Consider the following 26756-nt stretch of genomic DNA (forward strand, 5'->3'; position numbering starts at 1 on the left):
ACTGTGTTTGATCTGTGATGCGATTTACAAGGAGTCAACCCTCCGTCTCTCCTTCCCGGCCGCCACCGGTACTGCCTTCGGCCTGTCTCGCTCGTTTGCTGCCGTTTGCGCGTCGCCCTATGATCATTCTGCTGTGAGACCGACTACGTTCAGTTCCCATCTACCGCGAATGGATATCCATAGCAGCACCACATAGCTTCCAGCATACTCTTACTTCTCTCTCTTCCCTTCCCCTTTCTCTCTCTCTCTCTCTCTCTCTTCTCTCTCTTTGCTCTTTCCACAGTGTCTACGCCATCCTCTCTCGGCTTCACTTCTGTCGTTCCCTATATGCATTCGCAATCCGTGTCTTTCAGTCGACTATACACGCTTGACGAAATATCACGCAGTGAATATATCCGGAAAGGAGTCGGCGAAGACGATGCGATACAGCCGGTGGCGCCGCGCAGCATCCGTTTGCTTGAGAGATGATCGATGTCTTCATCATGTGGATCGTCTGTTTGGTAGACATGTGTACCCTTCCGCGGCGCGTTTCATACATTCTTTCTGGTGCTTGATCGCTTATAAATCCTTTGCTCTTCGCATCTTTTGTAATATGCGATACAAAATGTTTTAAATTTCTAAATTTATTTAGTATGATACATGTCTTATACGAAATCGAGTATCTATCAGAGATATCAAAAATTCGTGATTGATTTTTATGTCACAATGCTACATTCGAATAAAACCGAAAGATGATTGGAGAAATCATTTTGGGAAAGCGCTAGCGTCGCGCGACATCATCGATTTGCGATTGCACGTTGAGGAGCATATTCTCATTTCGTCGAGCGGCTGATATGATTCGATGACGGGAATCGAACGATATTACGGAAACTGAAGACAGCCGGCACATGAGAAGGCAGAGGGTCTCCATGAACCTCTCGTAGAGGACGTAGGGAAGAGAGACGAGAGAACACCGTCTACGGATGGTTGCTTCTCACCCGTCAACTTCCGCGAATCCAGTAGAGCGGCAGAATGCAAGACGCCGACACCCTTTGAATAATGAAGCCCTCGGCTTCTATGCCTGTCTGACTTCGCCTCGCGAGTGCTCGTTCTCCGTTGCCATAGGAGAGAGAGAAATTCGCGAATTTGTAGCGACGGTTTCCGGCTGTCTCCTCGAGACGCTCTCGGCGTTTTGCAGATGATACCGCGAGTGTCTGTCGGGACCGTAACGTCAAATTTTAATTGCGTTAGAGCCTTTCTGGAACGCGCGATGAAATAGCGAAACTGTCATCTCGCAGTGTGCGCTTAGTAAATCAAAACGCCGTGCTCCCTTTGAACGTAATGCAATTCTCATAGTTTATACGAGCACACATTTCTAGTAAACATAAATGACGTGATATATTGTGACCGCTGCTTATAGTTTGTTATTGTTCCGTCATAGAGACAGAAAAAAATACGTACATTGAAAATATTCACACGCGTGTCTTTAATTAATTTTTAGCACACTAGAGTCATACATCGTGCACTTTTTGTACGTAAAAAATTTATTTTTCTTTTTTTTTTTTTTGACGCGCAAACAATTTCGATATGTAACTGCGTCGCGCGATTATTGCGGCAGCAATTTTTTTTGTGGGCCATAAAATTCGAGGTGCTGGAAAAATCATATTATATTTGTCATTTATGACTTGCCGTCAATAGAATTGAAAGAATTAATGTCAAAAGGTATAGATTTTTATTCGAATAAATATGCTTTAGATTGACCACGCGTATTTATTTTCCCTCCGATTTACATGGCATATTTCTCGCGTGCCTGCGCCCGCGCGCGGACGTTTCGTTTCAATAAATTTTTATCGTTATAGGATTGGCTTCATTTTTTCATCGTGTGATTTGCTGCCCGTGAGCGGCGCGACACAGCTCGCGGGGGAATTTTTTTTTTTGTGTCGACTGTAAATATCCGTGTATAAAATACGAATGTTGACAATTTCGCGATAACGGCGATGCGGCGCAGAGTAATAGTGGTCGCGAGCAAATTGTAAAACGTGACTGTCATAAATCGAACAACACTATATCAGCGCGGGTTTTCACGGGCAGATATTGGCGGACTCAGAAATTGAAACGCTCGTTCTCGTAATATTTGTCTCGCAATATCATGTAACGGACTTCGAGCGAGGAGGAAGAGGAGGAGGAGAAGAGAGTTTTTGCCATTTTATTTCACATGCCGCTAATTTGTCGATAGGTATACAAACGAAGATCCCGCGACATGGAGACAGAAACCGACGAGGATCTGTTGCAGTTTCCCACCGCTGGATCACTGGACGCGTCTAGCGGCTCGCTCTCTAGCGTGTCTCTGTCCGACAAGAGCATGTCCACTGACAATGTCGAGGAGTATTTTGGCGACGTGCCGTTTGCAGGTAAACAGCAACGCACGCTTGGCTGCACCGCATGACGCTTCTTTCTGCCCACGTGTACATGCATAACCGTTGTGTTACGTTTCTGTCTTTTTACCGTCTGTCTCAAACACCGCTAACGCGGCAAACTGGTACGTTTCTTTTGGGGACGCACTTTCGAAAAAGTCTTCTGACTTCTTCGTCTTAATACACGTTATGTGTTGTCGTTCATTCATTATTGTTGGCGGAAATTGCAGAAAATTGTAAGGCGAAAGTTGTACATATGTACAGTGGCACCCAAAAACCATCATAGGGTTTGAATACTGCAATAATATTTTATGTATTAAGTTGTATATTTTCGTCTTTTTTTATTATTAATATTATTAATATATATAACATATATATTTACGTGATTCTTACGTAGGAGTATTATCTTGCTAATGTGCGACCTGGAAGGTTTAACAAATGTAAAATGATTGCATTAGAAAATTGTTTTATCATTAATTATTCCCTGATTCGTCGTTTTTATATTCATCTTGTTTAACTTTTGGATGCAAAAAACATCGAAAGAGAGTAAAAGCTTTATTTTATATCCAGTGTAATAAAATGTACAAGAATGAAGCAGCTGGTCTGCGCATAGTATTTCTAAAAGATATGTTCTTAGAACAATTATATACATTATTTGCAATTTAAATTTATTCCGACATATATAGTTGCTTGATTACTTAAGTTTGCATATGAGATTGTTTTGCATCGCTACTTCCGAGAAGTTGAGATAAGAAGACTTCATAAAAGACATATTTTAGCATATTACTATGCATAAGAGTTATGAGGTATTACATAAAGTATTAAAGATAATTGTATACTATGCATGTTTTTCTTATCAAGTTTTTTATCTTAATATAAATTTTATTTACACGTTTATTGTTTATATTTTAAAGTTTCGTCGTTTTGTAATATACCGTATCACACAGGCGAACCTTCCGGGTCCTGCTCCCAAAAGAGAAAATAAATCGCACGCAAGACAGTTTAGTCCCCGACAGAAGGGAGACTATTTCGTACAATACGCTACATAGATCGTCGTTTAGTTCGATCGATTTGGGTGCTCTTTTAGCACACGAGGAAAATATACCAGAACAAAAATATAATATCCGAATTTATCGATAGAAGTTCGCGGTCCGTTTTATCAGCCGGTTTTCTTCGATTTTCGGGCAGCATCAATATGGAATGTAGTCGATGCATCTACTTTTCCGAAATGGCTCCGGTCTTTTCGCTGTAATAAAATCTGTCGGATCTGGATTTCAATCTTTGCCGACGTAAAGCGAACGACGTGCTGCGCAAGCACAATCGTTGCGCAAAAAAAAAAAAAAGCTAACGATTCGAGTTCGTTATTCAAGCCGGCTCGGTACTCCCGGTTATCGGTAGTTATCCCCGGCTAATCTAATAGATTAGGCGGAGTTCTTCGTAACGCATGATAATTCGTAGAAATCCTGAAAACGAAGTACGTATCAACTTCCTGTGTCGTCGTGTAGAAATATTAGGGATCTTGCGCATGCTAGGATTAGAAAGTAAATAGTTCCTTACATTGTTAACATATCTTGTTATCTTATATCAGTACTTGTTGTGATGTACATATCGATATAATCCTTGTATTACATGTCTTCAGTTTTATCTTTGCGTCAATCTGTCAGACATGTTTACGAGACGAATCAGGTATCGAGTGTGTCGCCCAAATGTTACTTGACATAAGTGGTAAATATCTTAGCTAGTCTATTACACGTAATTGTCATTAAAGTTAAAAAAAATGTTTAATGATTCCACTCTATAATATTATATGCACAAAATATAGCAAAAATGTTATTTATACATTATTTATCTCACGTTATTACAGTTTTACAAAACTATAAAATTGTTTTATGAATAGTTTAAAAAAACGAAATGTGTTTATATGATGGTTGAGAATTTTGTGATATTTGACGTTAACTGATGTGAGTCGTACAGAATGCACGTGAATTGCGTAATTTGATAGGCAAAGAAAGAAAATTATTAACGCTTGAGAGGATCAAATTGAAAAAAAGTTAAAGATTGGAAAAAGACTGGATATTATACTGCAAAAAGAATATGAGTTGTTACATGCGCGTTTTGTATAATTAAAATATATATTATATATTTCAATCACCAATACAAAGTAGGTATACGTTCTACATTTATATAATACATTGTTACCTGTTATAAATACGTTTTGGATAATTATATGTATCTTTATTGATATATTTCTCGTTTCTAACATACTAAATATATATAATATATCATTATCTCTCTCTGAATATATTTAAAACTACAATATTTGAGATATATATATTATACCCTCTATACGAGCGTTGAATATTACTGAATATTGCAACTTTTAAATCTTACACGTTCCAAATCTTACACTTTACGATACTATAAATATTTAATTGCATTGCAATAATTTTTATCTTTATTATATACATATACATGTATGTAATCTTTGATGGTGTAATTTATATAAAGTATATACAATATATATTACAATCATATATACATTTGTGCTTTAAAGATAATTGATGCAATTTTTAGTTACAAAGTTTACGAAGTATGAAACTTCAAAGTTGTGATATATTCTGTGGTCTTTTAATTCGAATTTGAAACATATCACTCTAAAATGTGGAGGAGACATGTTACTCGACACACATTAAATTTTTATCTGACAATAATAATACATCTTATTTTGCGATGAAATAAATATTTTATTTTGCGTCGTATGCGCTTCGTCTCTGAATAATGGCTCTGATGTATACGTATATATAAAATTATATAAATATGCGCGATATATATATATATACATATATCTACACAATCTAAATTTAAGCAATTATAGTGCATTATAATATCCTTGATGTGCTAATAAACGTTATGCTGCTATTGTATGCGATGTCTTGAATCATTTTGTCGCTTCTGTTTCTCCTCTGAGCTTTCGCACAATTTCTTAGTCCTTAATGATAATACAGTAGTAGTTCGCAAATTTTCATCATATTTTTGATTTATATTATCTTTATTATTCAGTATACATAAAATAGAGGATAATCATTCTAGAAAGTTAAAACTTATTTTTTCTCCCTTCCACGCGTCCCAAATGCAATATAATGTGGTAACAAAATATATATACATATCTCGATTTTTGAGCACGTTAGGACATTCTCATCCATTTTTCATGAAATTTAGTATAGAAAGTTAAAGAGTAAATATTTTATCTAATTAAAATATTGAATTTGTCCTTTCTTTTCTATATCTTTCTCTTGTACATATTCGATTCAAGAACCTATGATTGTTTAAGAGCACAATAATATTCTTCTTATAATATTTCTTATAATATTTCTAATTGACCTAGAAACAAATAATGATTAATCCCCAAAATGTGTACATGTGTGTGGGTGTGTGTGTGTGTGTGTGCGTGTGTATGGAATAAAAATAATGACTAAATATATTTGTTAATACGTTTGCTAAAGAGGATATTATTTGTAATGATGCGCGAGAAATTTCGCTGTATTTATATTTTACGTATGCATGTTGGTTTTTATTTTATTAACTTCTGTGGTTGTGAATATTACATGTGAGTTTTTAGTGGTCATTTACAGATTAATTATTTTTCTTTTTTATTAATGTTGTATATATTTGTTGCGTTTGATGTGAATACGAAATGTGGAACTAAGACTTATATGTGTAACAGAAAATAGAGAATAATAAGTAAAAAAATAAATCCGAACTAGAGCAAGGTGAGTCCTTCATGAGTGACAAGTTGAGTTAAATTGAATTGAGTTTAAATTAACTTCGCTGAACATATCATCTACGCGTAATAACAAATAGAATTAATACAATTTTTCGTAACATCATACATATACATGTCGATTTTTTCTTCAAAACAATGGTTTTACGTAACCTACGTCTTTTAACACTCAATTTTCTTTGCACAAGTTATGCGATGCGATTGCGTCACGTATTTTTCTCACGTTCCGTGCGAGTCCGCAGAAACGCGAAGTAGATAAGTACACGCGAGTGCAGAATATCCACTGATAAGACTGCATCAGAACTCAAGTGCGGTCTTTATCGAAATCCATATAAGTTATCCATAATCTTTTCCAGTGAGAAACTCGATATTCTCTGTTATCAACTTGATTGATATGACTAATCTTTTAGTTGCCTTTAGTTAAACAGCGAGAGATATAGTTTGCTATAAAAAAATATGCTTATCGAAAAATATCAAACTTGTTGCGATTGATACTTTATTTTCAAATACTTTAGCGTTACAAATTTTACTTTTATAACACAATTATAATATGCCAATGTGAATCTCGCGTTACACTTCCCGACTGGAAAGTGGACGGTTAACACATTGCTTACAGCAAGACGAACGACATAATGACATCCGGTATGATACACAAGTGAATACAAGCTGACTCTGCGTTCACAACCACGTTACGCCGTAATAAGATATGACATTTGCGTGGATGTAAAGTCGTTTCGCAGTATAGTTAGTAATAAATAAATAAAAATTCTCGAAAAATATCATAAAAGAATTTTATATTAACGCATTCATAATTTTAACTATTTCAACATCTTCTTTACATACTTTTTTTACGACTTAAGTACTTAATTACTTAAATAATTAAGAGTATCTTTGTTCAACAAGACAAACAATTGCGAATTACTTTCGTTCAGCAGAAAGTAAAATCTTTTTCTGAGCAAATAGTAGACTGTTGGTTTTTACTGCTATATGAAATAAGTGTTGAAGTTGTTGCGTTTTTTTTTGTTTTAATGTAAGATAAAAAAGAACAAAAACAAAAAAAGACAAAACAAAACAAAAATTATCATGACTTTAAACGTCTCGTCGGAAAAAGCAGAACCAGAATGCACTTTGCAGGCAGCTAGTTAACCTCTCTCATTGTGCTCCGTTTATGACCGTAACAGAAAGTATGTGGCTTGCCTTTGTCGTCGTCAGGAAGGACACAAAACTCAACGCGCAAAATTACAGAGTCCCACCGTGTCGCGATTATGGATTTAGCGCTGCGAAAATAAGCCACCATTGTTCTAAAATAACCGACCTCTCGCATGTGACCCTGTTCGCTGTACGATAGCACGATGCATTCGATAACGTCTAATGTCTTCTGTCCCGCTTCTTGTCGCAGCGTGACGGAACACATACACATACGGTTATTAGGGTCAAACTTTTTGCCAATGATGAAGAATTACGTTAGCATAATGCAGTCACGCGTGTGCAACAATTACATTCTGCCGGACGTTACGAAAGGCCATCCTTCATTAGTTACGTTCACTCGTCATTCGCAGTTCGATAAGTCGCACGATCACTGTGCACTTTTTTTTTTTTTTTTATAAATAATACGCATTTGCTGAATAATAAACTATCGAAATCTGTCACAAAGTCGATATCGCCAATAAGGTCAATAATATCATGTCTATTTTGCAACTCTTATTAGCGCGTGTCAACCATATCGCGCGTTTAGCAATAACACAGTAACTTGTATTCGTGGAAAAAAAAAAATACTTTGCTCGGTTTGTTTCCCGCCTGGTCTGTACGCGCAAGAGCATATTATGACATCACAGAGGAATGTCTGGATCGTAGGATGTGACTCACGCGATATCCGAGTTGCTCCGTTCTTTTGGCGGTAACACTTCAGTTCGAAATGGTTTTTTTTTTTTTTGATAAGCTATTAATTAGCAGCACTTGTATATAAAGAACGATTGCAACGATAAATATAAACTCGCGTTACAGTTATCGAATGGCAAGGGTGCAAACAGAATATTATCTCATGACTTTAATCGACGATTCGCCAACAATAATTAGCTTATTGCCGACAGATTTCGTCATTTGTGATTAATTCATAATTCTAATTGCCTTCAAAACTTATATCTGTCATGTGTATCTCGTATTGTAAGAGCAAATTGAGAACACATTTTACTGTCTTTCCAGACAATATATATGATTGGTATTATTAAAAAAGATGAGCATTTCCGACTTAATTGTGGTGGGAAAAGAACGAGAAGAACGAGTTTCGCGTCCACGCGCGCACGCGCGCGCGCATAATACGCAGCATTTTGATGCGTGTGTTGTACGGTTTTACTGACTTTAGCATTAGTCACAAGCTCCAAGAAGTCTCCTAGAAAAGCGGACTAATGAACTTGTAGAATGCTCGGCATCAGCTTGTCATTGCCACGTGAGATAACATTCTGACGTACGACACACACACAACAGAAATTTGATAACATCTCGATATCGAAATTATTATTATTATTATTATTATTGTCATTACATTCGACGCAAAATCAAACGAGAACTGAACTTTAAATGAAAAATTAAATGCTCCGATCGCGTAATACACTACCAAGTAATGTAAAAAGTATGTGAGACTACAACGACGTGACAGTACACAAACCATTAGTAGATGTACGTAAAAACATGCGCAATATAGCACCACCTTGAATTTATTTCCTGTCTATTTAACGTCACAATTATCGAGTCTGGTCACGATATGACAAAACCGCCGCCATCTGCAAGTGTACTCAACGCGTCAGCGTTCATTGCGCTGTCTATGTCATCTTGATTCTTCAGGCTCGTGTTAAGATCGTGCAGATCCCTAAAATTTGCAATAGAACATCTGATGTGTAATTGTAAATAAATATCTTCAATTTGCGCGCGTATGTTCCACGTTCACGGGAGTTTTTTGTTTGAAATATTTGGCTGACAAACACAGTTTGTGGATCTACAATTTACTTTCACTGACATATCAATTATACACGATAGTTTATAAGAAACTTTATAAATTTACAATGTGTGACAATCTCAATAAGAAAAGTTTTACGCAAGTTGTGAATTATTATTTTCATCAGGCAATTGAGTTTTTTTTAAAGATACGAGTACAGTTACGATTAACTGTATAGAAGCATACTTGAGCTCGTATTGACACCTCACGTATACGAACGTGAACGTACTTCGGCGAGGCAGGTCATGTCCATTGAATGTCGACGAAACTAGTCGATGAAAGTCGCGACAAGAGGGAATCTCTTTCAGAGTTTTAAACCGTGACAGTCATGCAACCAGTTTCACATGAAGCAGTTAAAAGAGATCTTTTTTTGAAAATTTTGGCAAAACTCTCTATCGTGCTTCGGTTTTTTTATCAACAAACATCGAACAAAAAAAGTAGACTTCCATGTTTCGGTTTCAAAGATTTCACATTTATCAGCAAAACTTATTAAAATTATTAATAATAACTCTAAAAATGTTAAAGATTTAATAATAATTTATTTGGACGCGAGCAATTTCAATAGGTATATTCAAAAGACGTTACACCCAGAAGAATACTCAGATATTTTTATATTCTTTTGGTTTTGGAGTCGCATCCGCGAGATGATAAATGTTCCAAGTAATTTCGGTTGGGTGTTGGTAGTAAACGCAAAAAGGTAGACACGAACGAGCGCGTTGGCATATACGGTAAGAAAGTAAAATTGGAGAGAGATCCCTGTTTCTCACCATACCGCAGGCAAGTGCAGCGAGCGCCAGGGCATTTCGGCTCGGGGTCCCAGAGAATGATAGTCCCATCTCTGAGGTCATCTTTTCATGCTTACCAACACGTCGGGCCGCACCAATACAACCATCATATACCCGTGTGCGGGTACTCTCGCTCTTTCTCCTTCCTTTCCGGGTCTCTCCTGAACTGTCCTACTCGCGCGTATTATTGTCGGACGAGAGTGCGGGTGGCGAGGTCCGTTCTTGCCTCTTGCCCCGCCACTTTTACGTCGGTTGCCACCACCGCTGCCGCTACGACGACCACCTCCTCCTCGTGGACCTAACACGTTCGAATTAGTCGTCTCGTTAACCACACTCGTGGCGCACCGAAGAGATCAGCGCGTATGTACGCATCGCTTAAACCGATTTAAACTACACAAATCTAAACGACGAGCAAGTGTGTGGAATCCAAAACCCGCGGTTCCTGAGGTCGCGCGAATTTTCGAACGCGCGTATTTTTTGCACTCACTTCGGTCCCATCCACAGCGTAGAGGAATATGAAAACGAAGATATTTTGGTACTAAGTCAACCGTCACTAACCAGCAAAAACCGGATATTTCTCAACGTCATTAAATGGTAATAGATTATCGTGCCCCGACTACGCCGGTCGACGACCATGGGACAACCTTGAGCGGGTCGATCGGACTGACCGCAGTCGACCTCCGGTGAATTTACTTACCTGCCTGCTGACATTCTGTCATTCTGAATCCAACGTTCGCGCAGTCTCATACTTTCTTGTACATATTAGAGATCAGTTAAAAAAGAAAAAAAAAAAAAGAACAATCGTTTACAAAAAAGAGTGAAGTTTCTAAATTTTCCCGTGATTTCCGAGGCAGAAGATATCGTCGGCAGCTTGTTGAATCCACGTAACTTCGTGCACGTTCGCCGCCGTGAGTTTCAACAAAGTTTTCGAATTCCGAAGAAGTTTCCCTGGAATTTGTTGCCAATTCGGATGCGACGCAAAGCGCACGTGTTTGCGTGACGCGCGCGTCCGCGAGAAACACGAATCGCGCTCGCTCGCGATCGAAGAGTTGGAGCACTTTTTCAGCGCGTTGCGCAAGATTGATCGAACAGGTGGATCCGACGTTAGATCGTGCGCGCGGGGCGTGCCGCTGTTGATCAGAAAACTACCGGCCTGGACAGTCGTTCGTTTGTCGTTGATCGGAGTGAGAGCGTTTTAAGTCGCATACGTGTACTACGTGAGACGAGAAAGGGACGAAGAGGGAGTTGAGAGGTGCAGTTGGCGCGAAAGAGAGAGTCGGAGAAAAAGAGAGAACAACATCGGTTGGGTGACGAGGAACGGGTATCGAGCAGCATCTGCAATAGAGGGACGGTGGTCTTCTGCATCCGTGAGTATTTATATGTGTGTGTGTGTGTGTGTGTGTGTTGAGCCGAGCGTATACACGTATATGTGTGCGTGCATATATACGTATATCTGCTGTCACGCCACGTGCACTCTCCGTAGAAACACGGTGTGTCCAAAGTTCCTGGCGTGCCTCGCAAAAAGCGCGATACTTGTTGCTCGTTACACGTTGTGTTGCTTGATGTTACAACAGTGTGTCCTCGACAATTGTGTGTCACGAAAGACCAGCTGAGAAGAGGAGTTTCGAGTGAATTTACGAAAGCGCGTTATCCGGGCGTTTTTATTGTAACTTCCATCAGTCAAAGATATTTGGAGTTTTCTGTTTGTTTTGTGATAAAATTGTGATATCGTAATCAAATGAAAATTCTTTATGTTACGATGTTTAACATTAAAGAGTTATCTTACCGTTACTACAAACAATAAGCACTTTATGACGCGACAGTTGTTTGAATGACATGTAAGTGCACTGTGATCTAATTTCACTTGATTTCACCCCAAATTATTCTAATCCTATTTAGAGATCTCGCGCATTCATTCGCGTCTATCGCGTATGAAGAATGCAAAAGAAAAAAGAGAAAGTTAGATGAAGAATTCTCAAGAGTTCTCACAACAGATTCTATTATGCGCTTGTATAGCAATTTTCAAAAATGTAATAAAGCGTAAAAAAAAAACGTATGTCGTAATTTTGAAACTTACTCGGCACAAAGTTTACGTATATATTTAATTATTTATCCTGTCAGCTTTGCAACACTTGCACTATTGTCTGTTTAGCGCAATACAATACATTTATACCGTGTTGGGTGAAATAATAGAAAAAGATAGTAATCGCTTTCGAATTAATTGCTTCAACAAATTAACACTATGTAACACTATGTAAGGAATTTTCTCTGTGAGTGTTATTCGCCCCGTTTATTTTAGACTTGCGATTCTGTTATTTTTGGACGGCACTCTATCTTTAGTTCTGGCACATGTCTTGTGTGTGCCGTAAGTGTTACGTTATAATCTCGACTTACGAGTATCGGATACATGTGAGATTGAGAGCAAACCTATTACATCACAATATAAGTGTGTACAAGCAGTATTGTTTTTTTCAAGCAAGAGTTTAAGAAAAAAAAATCCGATGTATGATACGCGGAAAGAAACAACTTTTTAAACACAAGACCGCTTACCAGCCGCAATTCCAATTTTGTTGTTTAGATAATAAACGCGCGAATAAGAATTTCTGTAAGAAAATTCGCGTCCTGTTTATAAATTAAACGATAAGTTTTGCTCATCTTCGCGAAATTTCCATCATGAATAATGGAAAACAACGATATAAGGACGGAAATTGTTGAAGGCTTTCGGTCAAACCCACTCCAATCGCGAGCATCATTCTCATTCGTTCCTCGTACGTTTCAACATTAGCACTTCCTACAGCACGATGATGGCCTTCTACGAAATGCGTTTGCGCGCGCGTTAAGTTTGTTGTCTCAATGTCAATATCAATGTCAATATAAAATAATAAGATTTAAAACACAAATTACTGTATAATTGACTACGAACACTCAGAAACCTGATACATATCAATCGTTTGAAGCGACACGCCTCTTGTTTAATATAGATAACGATTATCTACAAAAGATATAATCCGCATGGATGACCAGACAAAGAATATCAAAGGTTGCTCATATGTGTGTTTACTTTGGAAGTAATATAATCACACAGTATGAGAAGGAAACGAGGAAAAAAAAATATTCTCATTTCATGAAAGAGAAAGAAATACATGATTTCCTTGAAAAAAAAAATTTATAATTAGAAACGTACTATCTTGTTATTTAAAATACGATGCGTACTTTAATAACTACAGAATGAAAAATCTCAAAAATATATATAAAAAATTATAAAATACTATCTTTCACTATAAGTTAACAAAAAACAATTTACATATGGCACTCTGACACGCAAAGTCACCAATTATCTGCTGTAACCGCGCTATCGCTTGCATAGATCGCTGATGCTACTAGTGTATGTAATGATTTCACGACAGCAGCTGTAATTCTTCTAAGAATTCGTCGCACCTACAGTCAATTTACAGTTTAAGTGATTGTACGTGAACTTCGTTTCTAAGTGATATAATATTTTGTTGTGCAAGAGGCAAGCGCATATTAACGCATTAATCGTTTCTGAGTATCTTTGTAGTCTCGTAATCGAGAGGATAATGGTAATATTAAAGTTTCTTTGTGTGTTACTTAAATGAGATGAACGAGCTATCGGGCAAATAATATCGCTATGAAGTGGATAAGGGTCTAAGAAATTTATGGATGATTGCGCGCAGAGAGTTCCGTCCGATAAAACGAACTTTCGTATCTGAACTTTTCTTCATAGATCTGTCAACTATGTTTTTCCGTAGTGATGAGATACAAAAATAACACTTTGTAAAGGTTCTTCTAGTGAAAAATATAAAAAAAAACTTAATAAATATTCGTAATTAAAAACGGTTGAGTTTTTGGAAAATAATTATATAATTACTATTTCATAAGTGTTTTATAAGTCTGAGTAATTTTATCACATCATTACATTTTTGCCAGCAATTAAGATAATAATTTTTGTTAATATAAAAGTCAGATTAATTGAGTGCTATTTCCGTATATTTCTCGTGATCCGTATCGCGCGGTATTTATCTATGCGGAAATTTTACAGTTCTCCAACGAGTGATTTGTAGCGTAACGCCAAATGGGTTTATTGCGGATTTTAATAGCTTCTCCGGTTGATCTAGTGGCGCAACAGACAAGAGAACAGATTTAAAAAAAATGTAACGACGCACCGTTTACGAGCTGCTTAACGGTCATACATTTTTAATATCCACTGAAATCTAGCCATCGAAAAGCGCTCCTCTTTCTTTTCTTGGCAGATCTCGCGCAAGCACATATACTTATTTACGCAAGAATTACTTTAATGTTTACGTTCCATAAAAACCGCGGAAGTACCTTCAGATTTTTCTCGTGTTAATGGACCGCAAAATCTCGATACCAAAAGAGAAGAAAAATAAAATGAGCGGAAGAGAAAGTTACGCAGTGTTCTATTAAATACAAAATTAACGATAAATAAACCGGAAAACTGCATATCAAAATGTTGCGAGATGATAGAAACAATAAAAAGAAAATTGTTCAAACGTTTTTCATAATAAATAACGCAGGCAAAAGCGTGCGTTAATCTTTACACATGAAACTGCGCCAATAATGTCTCAATAATATTTTAACACTAAAAAGCACAACTTCAAATGTAAAGACATTACATGTTTCTGTGTTCGTACAGTTTTTATGTAAAAAGCAAGAACAAACAAACAAATAAAACTTCAAAAAAATTGATACATATGTATCTCATTTCCGAGATATGAAGTCGTCATATTTGTCGCCGAGCAGATCCCTTAGGTGACTAAGAAAATGAGCAACAGTGAAAGAGAAAAGGGCGAGAATTTATGTCGTAATTTGTGTATATGACTTGAATAACTACCTGCATAATATAACGTGACTGGCTGGAGAGCGGCGGCTGGTAAGCAGACGACGCCCTTCACGATGAAGCTTTAATTAAAATTACGTACGTTTGCCTCTCGTAACGTGTACACGTTACTCTCTCGCCTTCTCATATCTCGCTTCTATTTAATATTTTTATGAGCTTTTCATTATGGTGCACGCGTATACGCGTGCATATACACGTATGTTTCGAGCATGCTTGTACGCTCGTCTCCTTGTACGCAAACATATGCGTATTCTCGGAGGTGCAAAAGATATCTTTGAAAGAACGTATCCGCGACGACCGCTTAAATTGGTACTTTTTCTTCACCCTTATACTTCGCTGACGAATCCTCATTTGCGAAATTTGTATGAAGGAATTTCTATCGCGTGGTCGCGCGGGACCGTCGCGAACAACGAGTCATCCTTGAAGGGGTTGCTACGTAAAACCGTAACAAGCATCTCTTTTCCGTGGAATGTATGGGGCTGTGATAAATGAGCGAAGAACCATAGAAAGAAACGGAGAAAAGGGAGAGATTGGGAAATTACTCGTACCTGTGTGATGCGAAGGAATGTGTCTGAATGCTTGAGGGGAAATTACGAGAAGAGAGCCACGAGAGAGATCGCACCGTGGATATCTTTCTATCGTGGGAAGAGAAAGTACAGCACCTCTGTAAAGTATCTGCAAATATTTTTCAAGAACTTCAAAACGTTCTAACGTACGTATACGTATTAACGCAAAACTTTGCACGAGGACGAATGTGAAACTTTGAAGAAAGTTTTGCGTTCTTCCGATGATTGAAATTATTTAATTGACTTGTTTTGTAAAGAAAAAAGTCACATATATTTGTTTTACGCAAACGCATTCGAAATAATAAATCTTGTTGAGCGAAAGACGGCTATGTCGACATAATTGCTTAACGATCGTGGTGTCACAAGACTGTCTTGATTGTCTTTCGGAAGCTAATTTCCGTCGAGACATCGAACAATATATGACGAATCTGACAATGAATATTCAACGTATCTATAAACCCACCGGTTTGTACTGCATATGCATTATAAGGTAGATCGTAGGAGTTGATATATCTGCACTTGAAAGCTGTCGAAATCCCAGACAAACCACCAGTCGACTAGTAATTCGATTCGTGAGTTTTCGTGAGAAATCTTACAATTCGCAGCAATAAAGTGCAGCGTGCGTTTGAATAGAATTAACGTTGTTTATTTTAGTATATTTGAACATTTGTTTTTACAATTTTCTAAAAGATTATTTCCATAGAGTATACGCGCTAGTCTCTACATTATTTTCTCTTTTACACACATCCCGTAATAATATTACTTGGAACGTCAGAAATAATTTCAAGGTTTTTTCAAAAACAATTCCGAATAAATAACTTGATAGTTTAAAGCGATACGTACGAGTGCATATGTAAAACAAATGATATATCAGAACGTGAGATAAGAGAGAAAGCGATTGCGAGATAATAACCGGCGTGCCGATAGGTCTGTTAAAGGGCTCCGTCACGGCTGAACGGCCGCGTACTTTGCGCCGCTTGCGGAACGTCTACGGTCAGACTGCATGCGGGATGGGAACCGGCGGTGACGGCGGGGGCGGAGATCGTCTCGAAGACGGCGAGGTCGCTTTTCGGATTGCTGGCGATCGGGATCGCGACAGGGACGAGAAGTCTCTCAGCATAATGAGTCCCTTCGACGAGCAGGAGGAATGGGCGAAGATCTCGGAAATCATGGCGTCATTCGGCACTGGTCTTGTGCAAGAGTCGGTATTCGTCAGCGAGCTCGAGAAAGAATTCCAAACGAGGCTAGGTATAATCTTATCGCCGTTGCGCGCAATATTTTCTGTTCCGCGCCGATGACGCGCATTTGATCTCAGATTTTTCGATTTATTTCGATCTTGGATTAATAATGTAAGTTCACGTTGACACGCGTAAAAACAAACAAATATTTTATTTTAAATTTTAGAAAAATATGAGAAAGATATTCTTTCAAATAACTTTATATATATTGTATATATACTGTGTTTCAATCCGTTGTATAAAAAAAGACAATAGTCTTGTGTGTGTCTTTTATCTCAGGTTTGAGTTCAGATACTAGCATCAGTCCCATTGTTTCGACCAGTGTGGGTCAATGGTTGTCCAGTTTGGGTCTGGCGGATTATGAGTCCCTCTTTACTAACTACGGTTTTGACGATCTCGAGTTCATAGTGAGTAGTACAGTAGTTGTGTATGCGCGATTCACGCATCGCGATTCCGATCTGAGAGAATACACGTGAAAAATCGTTTACTTGCGCGATTGCAGAACGGAGTGTTGGACGATAGAGATTTGCGCGAGATGGGTATCAGTAGCGAGCATGAAAGGACTGTGATCATAAACTCAGTCGGATTACTGAACAAGCGAGTGGAAAAACGTAACGCGGATCACGACCAATCGGTGGAGGAGTGGCTGAAGAGCATTCACCTGGAAAATTATGCGGAGACGTTCAGGAAGCATCTGTACACCGACATGGATCGGATCAAACGAGTCTGGGAGGTCGAGCTGACAACAGTTTTGGAAATCCAAAAACCAGCGCATCGCAAACGCATCCTTGCTTCCGTGAGTGGCACGAATAGCGCGCGCGCGCAAACTCGCAACGGCACAGGACTAAACTTGGAAGACTTGAATAAGGACCTTAACACTCTGGTAAGTGGCGGAGATTATTCTTTTTAATGGTGTTGCGAAAAGTTAAACTTTGCTGCAACAGTGAACGGCTTCCGAAATGTTTTTACGTCTTTTGTAGCTTTTACTAGAGATATCAGTGTAAACTAAAAATATATAAAAGGTTTGATATATTTATTATACAACATGGGGCAATATAAAATACATGCGAGCTGAAACAATATTTTTTATCGTCGGTAAATTATGTAGCTCAGAATTCGGTCTCTCGCGAATCGGAACATGAATGGATCAGTGAATGAGAATAATGCGTTCAACGAGGGTGCCTGACAAGGACGTACACTTCCCCGGCAAGGGTAGCAGAATGCGTCGGCAGACAAGGGCGAACGATGATGTGGCAAGCTCGATCGCGCCCGACGTGTTTTGCCCGATCGCGTCATAATCTAAATATCGTGGCTAATTGGAGACTCGGTATTGTGATATGCGCGTACGTATGTTTTTTCTCTCTCTCTCTCGACGGTGATTGTTCAAGCGCCACTCGATGCTCTTTATTTGAGTGCCTTCACCGTGTTAGGCGTCGATAAGTACATTTCTCGCTGTTCGCTCGCGTCTACCCCGCTCGTGTCCTCTTAATTAGCTCATTAAATCCCGTAAACGTCTCCGGCGACCGGATTCATTCGGCTCGCATCATCCTCGCGCTCAATAATCCCGACAAATTGGTCTCTTCTGCCTTTTCAGTCGGTCTTTTCCTCCCCTGATTTTTCACAGCTATCGAACTCGACGAACCGTAATTCAACTCCGACACTCTCGCTAGTAACACTCGCGGATTTTCGTTGTAGCCTCTACGCTCTTCAACGTTCGAATTTTATGCGTTCTCTGTCTCCCATACGCTCTCTTGTGCTTTATACGTGACTTTCTTCGTTTGAGTGAATCTTTTGCAATTAGTCACAATGGCAATAATCGAACTTATAATCAAAAATCAGATGCAGAAAGCGCGATTCGCGGGTTGTAATCCGAATTCGAGTGTCACGCTTGTCCATCTTGAATTTGATTTGTTTGCAATATCTGAAATATAACGCGATTGTTGACGTTATAGGCCGTGCAGCGGTTTAGTTCAAAAAAGGTTTCTTTTTGGTGTAGCATCAACACACGTTTACAACGCAATGCGTTTACGAGAATAATTGCACGTCGCACAAAGTAAACTCGGTACAAATTCGACTTGGTAATATGCCGTATAAAAGTTTGGATGAGGCAATATTTTTCTTTTTTTTTTTTGTTTTTTTTTTTTTTTTTGTTTCTGTTACATCGCACACATATCCCAGCAGTTCGTTAAAGCCGGTTGGACCAACAGATTCTTGTCACGATAAAGCTATAAAAAAATATCTGCCAGAGAAATTGGAACCTCGGGGTAGAGAGATATGGCAGCCTCTGTTCGAAATTGCACGGAAATTGGAATTTATCTGTAAGAGAGGGTATAAAAAAACATTTCTGTTTTAGTAGACAATTTGTACGCAATTCTTTTGCTATTGTACAAAAGGTAGAGAAGGCACATATTTGGACACAAATCTCTAGATGTATATATTTTGTTTTTACATAATAACAAAGAATATTTCCACAAAATGATTATATTCACACGCTTTAAAAACATCACGAATAATTATTTAATTTTTATTACGTGCTATTATTTATTTTGAGCACAATTTCGCGTAATAAGTAATTCAATTTGCTCACAAATTCAGATTATCAGATGAATAATTTGTTGACAAAAAAGCAACTCTTAAATATGGCTGTTATTTTCATATAGAAAACAAATATACAGCAATTGAAGGAGGAAATACAGGAGAAATTGCCGGAAACAACGGCGGACACTAACGGTGGCACGTCGATAACCGGGGGAACGAATTCGGTAGCCACAGGTACATTGAGACACCGCAAAAACCGGCCGGCGCCTCAGCCTCCTCAGCGACCTAGTTCGCATAACGGGGCGATCTCGGCACCGGAACAGCTTGAGATCAGAGCTCCGTCTGAGCTGCTCTTCGGGGTACCGTCTACTCTCAAGACGCAATGGAGGCACCAGCCAAAGGCTCTAGTCACTGGCTGCGTCACTTACATCGCCAATGTAAGTGTTTTCATTTTGTTTTTTTATTACTCTATATCTTTCTGTATGTTATATATTTCTGTTGATCGAACAGAATGCTGATGTTATATTTTATTTCTGTGTGACAAACGAATTACGCCACTCATTAAATTATTTCAAGTCTGACGCTGCGATTATTTTATAATTAATTGTTTTTTGTAAGATATAGTTCTGTCAATTTGTTAATATTTCTCGGATTATTTCAGTAATATAAAAAATTACATATAAAATTATTTAACCAATAGTAGAGACGGTAAATTAGCACTTATATTATTTGTGTCTGCTCTACTAACAATAGCAATATATAAAAATTCTGCTCTAAAAAAATTCTAAATTTCTGCCGTTGGTCCTCAGAGAAAAAAAGCTCTTTCTGTTTCTAAATAATGTAGTATCTGGGCTCCACTGTCGTCAAGGAATTGCGCGGCACCGAGTCGACAAAAAAGTCGATACAGAAACTGAAGAAACCCTTTCAAGAACCTAGTCCCTATAAGAAACCTCCGCCCGACATTACATTGGCAATTTCTTATCGTGGTGTTCGTTTCCTCGACACGTTAACCAATGTAAGCTTCTTTGCTTTAAACGACAATAACGCACGCGTAAGGCAAAAAACACATGTAGAAATATATTTTTGTAACAATTACTTGACAATAGGAGCCAATTTGCGAGCACGAGATACGTAACATCCATTGCGCCTGTCAGGATGCCGATGATCTTACTCACTTCGCGTACATTACGAAGGATCACGCTAGTCGGCAGCACTACTGTCACGTATTTTGCGTGCCAACGATGGTAAATATACTTTACAAAGTTAAAGGAGAGATTAATCGTGTCTCTTATATCATAATATATATACTTGTTACGGTTTAATTTTTTATGCTAAGACGTACGAAGCGCCGTCATTCGCTTACAGGATCAAGCGACAGAGATCATCTTGACTCTGGGTCAGGCCTTCGAAGTAGCTTATCAGATGGCATTGAGGGACAAGCTCGGTAACCACGCCGTCCGATCTCAATCCGCCAATCAGCTAACAACGCTCGCCGGGTCGTCCAAGTCGACAACACCTTCAAAAATGTCCGTGTCTCCCGATTCCGTGCCCGATTCCAACACGCGGGACGCGGATCACACCTTAACTTTTAATTCCACATCGAATCCCAAGATGAAATCGCGATCGAAGTCCACACCCAATCCGAATCTCCATATCCTTAATCCGAATCCGGTGCAGGATAGTAACTCCAACTCCAGTTCCAGCTCGACGATCGCCGCCAACTGCAATCTTAGCGCGAATTCCACATCGAGTCCCACCACAAATTCGATCACCGGCTCTAATTCGAACAGCACCACTAATCAGAGCACTAAACCTTTAGCCACCCATGGTCGTTCTCATTCCGTCAACGACATCAAGGTAAACGGTAATCAATTGAAGTTAGCACCGGCACCGGTAGACGACATCAGTATCGGAGTGAAGGACATGAAGCCGGGTTCGAGGGCTCCAATTGCACTGTCCGAGGAGCTGTAATCTTCAGTTCGTATCTCGCGTTGAAATACATAAAATCGCTATGCATAATTGCATGGCGTTTGATTGAACACGAATGCGTCGTTTTTGTGTAAAAATGACGAACATCTTTTGACTCTGGTGTTTCCATTCGTTTCCATGAGAAACGAATATCGCAGAAGAGTGCTCTGTCTCATAGCAATCGATTGGCTATTTAGAAATATCTACTCAATGACGAATTACAATAGAAACATAAGATCGCAATATTTTATTCGTTGTTTACTTGCAAGTTTGCACAAGAGTTTAACGAATCATACTTGCGGATACGCGCATTTTGCTATTTTGAAATCAATACTGATTGTGCGGGAAGACCATACCTTTTCGATCGATTATCATCGAGATTTACACTGTAAAAAAAAAAGTGTCTGTACATAAATTTACATGGAAAATCCATAAATGTACACGAAGAATATATCACACGCTGATAACGAAAATGTACGAAATTGTCAATTTGCACACAAGATTGCGTGTAAATTTACGTGATTTTGTACATTTCTGATATTAACAGAGAGTAATATTTGGATATTTTTTACAGTGTGCACAAAAATTAGTAACTAATTATGATTCATGGACGCGTAAAAAAAAAGAAAACAAATATCTTTGAAGTTATTTTATCCAGATTTGTAGTCACTGCTCAAGTGACAAATGTACGCATTATATTTACGATATATTGCGATATAATTATATATCGATATAATATGTATGCATTATATATGTACGATATAATGCGTACATATGTACGTACACTTACCGCCGAAAACAGATATTTATTTATTATAGGGTTTCTCTTAATCTAACAAGGCCTCGAGGACAACAAAGGTAAGTAGCAGAAACAAAATGCTTTGCTATTCTGCGCAATTTCCGACTAATATTTCGACTGATTGTGAATTTTTGTGGCTGATTCGCGTTTATGCTGTGATTTTGAAATCATACGGTATTGGCTAAGGTAATTTTATCGAGAGATAACCGATTCACACACAGCTCATACTTCCGGCGGGCGATAGAACACGTTAGGTCTTTCTTATGACACGTCGTTCGAGCAACCAGTATTATTAATGCGACATTATTAATGATGACAGTAAGCATAAATATACGCACAATACGAGGCGTGAAATTGCCGTAATAACTTTAAATTCGCGCAATTCTCAACACGTGCAGCTTTAATTCTGTCGCTAGACTAGATTCGGCGGTTTGTGTTCGGGCTTTGTCCGAAACACGCTGACATGTAACGGACCACGGGAAAGAAAAAAGATAAGATGCGCTGGGACGGCGCAAAGATATGCTCAATATTGATTCCTCATGAACGTTAACGGCGACCAACGAATCCGTTCCGTAGTTTTTTCTCCCTTGTACTGTGTTTTCGTGATTTTTCTCATTCCTCAAATCCCAAGTTCCGATTTAACGAGTTACCACCGATTTTTTCGACATTTTATCCTTCACTGAGAAGACTGAGAGAGTCTTTACATCTCGGTTTGTATTTCGCGTTTATAGTGTAATGTACAATACACAATATACACACAAAAAACAATATTGATCGGAAAAAGAGAGAATTTTAATATATTTATCCACAAGCGAACCACGGATGTAATATCAGAGAAAACTCTATTTGTTACGCGCAAGTGAGAACTGTTCTACCTTTTCTGTGTGAGAACTTAAAGGAAAGAAAATATGTGCGACATAGTGTGCGAGAGCATCACAACATAATATATGTCGCAATTGAACGCGACTTGTAATATATCGATCATACATCATTTGTAGTTCACGTGAAAGCGCAATTAATGTTTCTTCTTCATCTTTGATATAACTAGAGTACGATCGAGACAAAAACAAAAAAACAAAAAAAACAAAAAAATAAAAAAATTAGTTGTCGTGACTAGATAAGAAGAAGACTGTCGGTTCACGTGAGTCCAATATGCGCGTTACGCTAACATTGTGCATACCATTGAACATGTTTGCAACCATTGTTCCATTTTTACGACGTGCGGGCCTAAGAAGCTGGATAGATGTCGTCACGATACTATCCGCATTTGTAACAATTTATCTATTTCGTGCAATCGACGACACATAACGAAAGGAAGAAACAGCGAAATGAAAATTTACGTAGACTTTAAACACGTCCTTCCCTTCGCGCGTACGTTTCTCTTGTCAACAAGAAAGTAAGCAACCAAAGAAGCATGATTTATGACACGAATATGCATATACACTTACACTCAATGCATATTCACAACATAAAGCAATACGAAGACAGAAAACGAACGAAACTACTAAGGATGATCACAAGCCGTCGGAGAGGGGAAGAAAAATGACATACTGCCAAAACGATACACCACTATCACCTCGGTAGCTATATATATACATATACACACTTTGTATTTATCACATTTACAACACATAGTTCACATTATATACATATATATTATATAAAAATATCTACAGGAACATCGACAGCGAAATTTTCTTTTTCGCTAAACGTAACTGAATATTCTATGTATTTTTAACATTCTTGTAGCAGCTATGTTTAGTGAGTAGTTCTCGGTAAAGAGCATGTTCTATATCGCGATATGTCGAAGCGTGTTATTTAACGATAGACTGTGTATATTGGGAGAGTAATATAGTTCTTTTTTGAGATAATCGTGCGATAGTTTTCCCGCGGCAGCGAACAAATTCAATCAATTTGACTCGTCTGCGAATTCATGCAATTGCAATTTCGCGCAATTCAGAATAGTGCCAACGCGCGAGCCTGTCGCGCACCTTCTCGAATCGATCTTGCTGTTTGTCCTTCGGAAAAATTCTCTTTTTGTGAAGGGAGACTCAATATAACAGTTTTTACTTCCTCTTTTTTTTCTCACGATTGTTACTATAATATTCATACATACAGAGACAAACGCACAGTTTTGACAATTATGAGGGACAAATTGTCGGCATGTAGGACGGAGATGTTAATAATAGGCGTAAAAAAACTAAAAAATTGAAAAAAAATCGAGGAAATTAAATAATTATTAACTATATTATAAAATACGTATAGACATTACATAAATCTACTCTACGAATATATATTTTGACGACAATTTGCCTCTCATTTGTGTCTCGTTTTATTCTTTCCGTCATTAAATACAATAACTTACAGATAACTTATCCGAACGACGAACTTGCTGATTATCGATTTCTCTCGCAATGAGTTTATCACATGTGAGAAAAGAAAGATACAAATAGCACAAACAAAAAGAATGATTATTCGGACCAAGCAAGAACGAGCAAAAAATATGCTCGTTACGGATTATGGTTGGAGTATTAAAGGCAGTGATGTACTCACTGCACTTCTTCATAAAGCATGGAGTTTTAACCTTGTGTGCCCGTTGGTACCGATAGCGGCGTCAGATTTGTGCTCGAAAGATATTATATACAATGTTTAGAATATATATATATATATGTGTACATATATACATTTACATATATCTATATATGCAAATTACACCGAAGACCACCACCGCGAATCAGTTTCTTCTAGTAATACCAAAGAGATTGCGGGTGATCTTAATATAATTGTGATTTTTGTACATTTTTCTGACGTTTTATGACGTACAATATAAATAGCATCAAATTTTTCTTTTAAACAATTTATATTGTTAGATAAATAACTTCTCACGACTTTTATATAGGTTTTTGTTGCACATAGTTCTGATAAAACTTTAGCAATATAATTACTATTACCAGCGCCATTTTTCAAGCTCATGTCCGCTAATTTTATATGGATATGGTGTTGTGTGTAGGTACATAATCGAATGCATTTATCGCGTGCACGTCACTCCTATAAACGTCGAGAGTCGTTTGCTTTACGCCAATCAAATTTGCATAGCAAATGCGTTTTGACGCGTCGTCAGTTGACTCTACAAAGGTCCCGCAACAGTGAAATTCGCTAAAATGTATTTATATTCTTTTAAATAGAAATATAGAAGTATAAATAGCGCCGTGATCAATATTTTATAGAAAATATAATTTATAGGTTTTCATGTATATTTTTTGTTATTATTCGCCGACACACGCAGACAATAAAATATGGTTTTTTGTTACGCTTTTGTTATTTTATGTATAATAAGGCCATATACATTTACACATACACACACACACACACATACACACACAAAACCATTCTAAAAGTGCGGATTACACAATACGGTTTTAACAATAGCAATTTACTTCTATTCATAAATGAGAATCGTCGTAAACTGATTCCGGTGGTAGCGTATATCCACAGTTCTTTATGTGGTTGATGAAAAAAAAAAAAAAAAAAAAAAAGATCTGTGTACAGTTGTCGATATTACTTTCGTTCCGGCCGCGAACGCGAATTCGTGTGCTCTTAAGGCTATAGTTGGATGCATTTCGCGGATCGTTACACGTGAAATGCAACTGTTCCTGATTTTCGCGCAAGCAGAGATATTAAAGCCGGGAGAGTTAATATTTCGAAGCACGAACTTCCGTACTTTTTAATATGCGAACTCTACGTGAGTCGATCTAGTCTCGGAAAGTTATTAATTCCGAAAAATGATATTCTCCGGTATTAACCGCGTACCTGCGCCAAGCAAGAGAGAAAAAGAGAAAGCGAGAGAGAGAGAGAAAGCTCGTAAGAGAGAGCGAATGATGAATGTATGGGATAATATGCGCACAACATGCAAAGAAAGTTCGGCAAAAAGACTAGCATTATTTGAGACAAATAAATGTTTTACATTTGAGTAAATAATAACTTTTTTTGAACATTTTTTCTGTCTGTAAATGACTAGACTGCGATTCTGTTGTGTGTACAGCAACGCGTACACACGCAATGATTATTACAAAGACTATTACAAATGCAATGTAATCTTGAGTCTGACTTCTTGTATCAAACGAGCCTTTTGGTTCAGGAACTGAAATTGTTTCAATATTTCATGAGCTTCAATGTAAAATCGACAATCTTCGATGTCAAAAAACATCGGAGAAACAATTTCTGCTTAACTCCATTTACTTCAAGCAATATACTGATCTTTTCTGCACTCTTCAGATATATGTATATATTTATATGTAACTTAAAGACGAAGGATTTAGCGCTTTCAAAAATCATATTCATATTCATTAAAAATGTAATAAACGTATTTACTGTTTATTAGCTAATTAAGTATCTCTCACAACTATTTTCTTCTATTTCATCGTGATTACTCGTACGTAGATTTACGATTTCGGACTCATTGATAAGTTCGGAAAAAAAAGGGTGTGCGAAAAGCATTTGCCTCGATTGCGACTAATTTTAGCAACGAGGCTGGCAATAGATAGTAAATAAAAGATAAGTCAGATCTTCTTCACTGCCGAACTAAACAATTTTATTCGCTCATATACAGCGAGTTAATAATTATTATTTTTCAAATTGTTTTTGAAATATAATAATTTAATATATAGTAATACTTCCATCATCAGTATGTAATTAATATTGCGTGTTACACTTTTAAACTTATATTTACGAAAACGTTTTTATATTTATTGCTTGAGTAAGACAAAGAACGCATGATCTACCTATCTGTAATCACTTAAATCGCGCACGCTACATAT

At 37.7% G+C, this 26756-nt stretch overlaps 1 protein-coding gene across 4 annotated transcripts in view; it reads left to right on the plus strand.

The window, feature by feature from the left end:
• Positions 1–25475, plus strand: part of LOC109863999 (ankyrin repeat and SAM domain-containing protein 1A-like) — a 44156-nt gene extending 18681 nt beyond the window's left edge. For 3 of the 4 annotated variants that reach the window (XM_020444752.1, XM_020444753.1, XM_020444754.1), the window contains 8 exons: positions 2216–2390; positions 16324–16644; positions 16914–17041; positions 17137–17517; positions 19295–19609; positions 20017–20187; positions 20279–20416; positions 20538–25475. In XM_020444752.1, the coding sequence (XP_020300341.1) occupies positions 2216–2390; positions 16324–16644; positions 16914–17041; positions 17137–17517; positions 19295–19609; positions 20017–20187; positions 20279–20416; positions 20538–21143 (2235 nt within the window). In that variant the 3' untranslated portion in view covers positions 21144–25475. Of the gene's footprint in view, positions 1–2215; positions 2391–16323; positions 16645–16913; positions 17042–17136; positions 17518–19294; positions 19610–20016; positions 20188–20278; positions 20417–20508 lie in introns of all 4 variants that reach the window. The other variant, XM_020444755.1, reaches the window with a different exon arrangement.
• Positions 25476–26756: the final 1281 nt, after the last annotated feature.

Source organism: Pseudomyrmex gracilis, unplaced genomic scaffold, assembly GCF_002006095.1.
Source record: "Pseudomyrmex gracilis isolate BER0280 unplaced genomic scaffold, ASM200609v1 scaffold_15, whole genome shotgun sequence".
NCBI lineage: Eukaryota > Metazoa > Arthropoda > Insecta > Hymenoptera > Formicidae > Pseudomyrmex > Pseudomyrmex gracilis.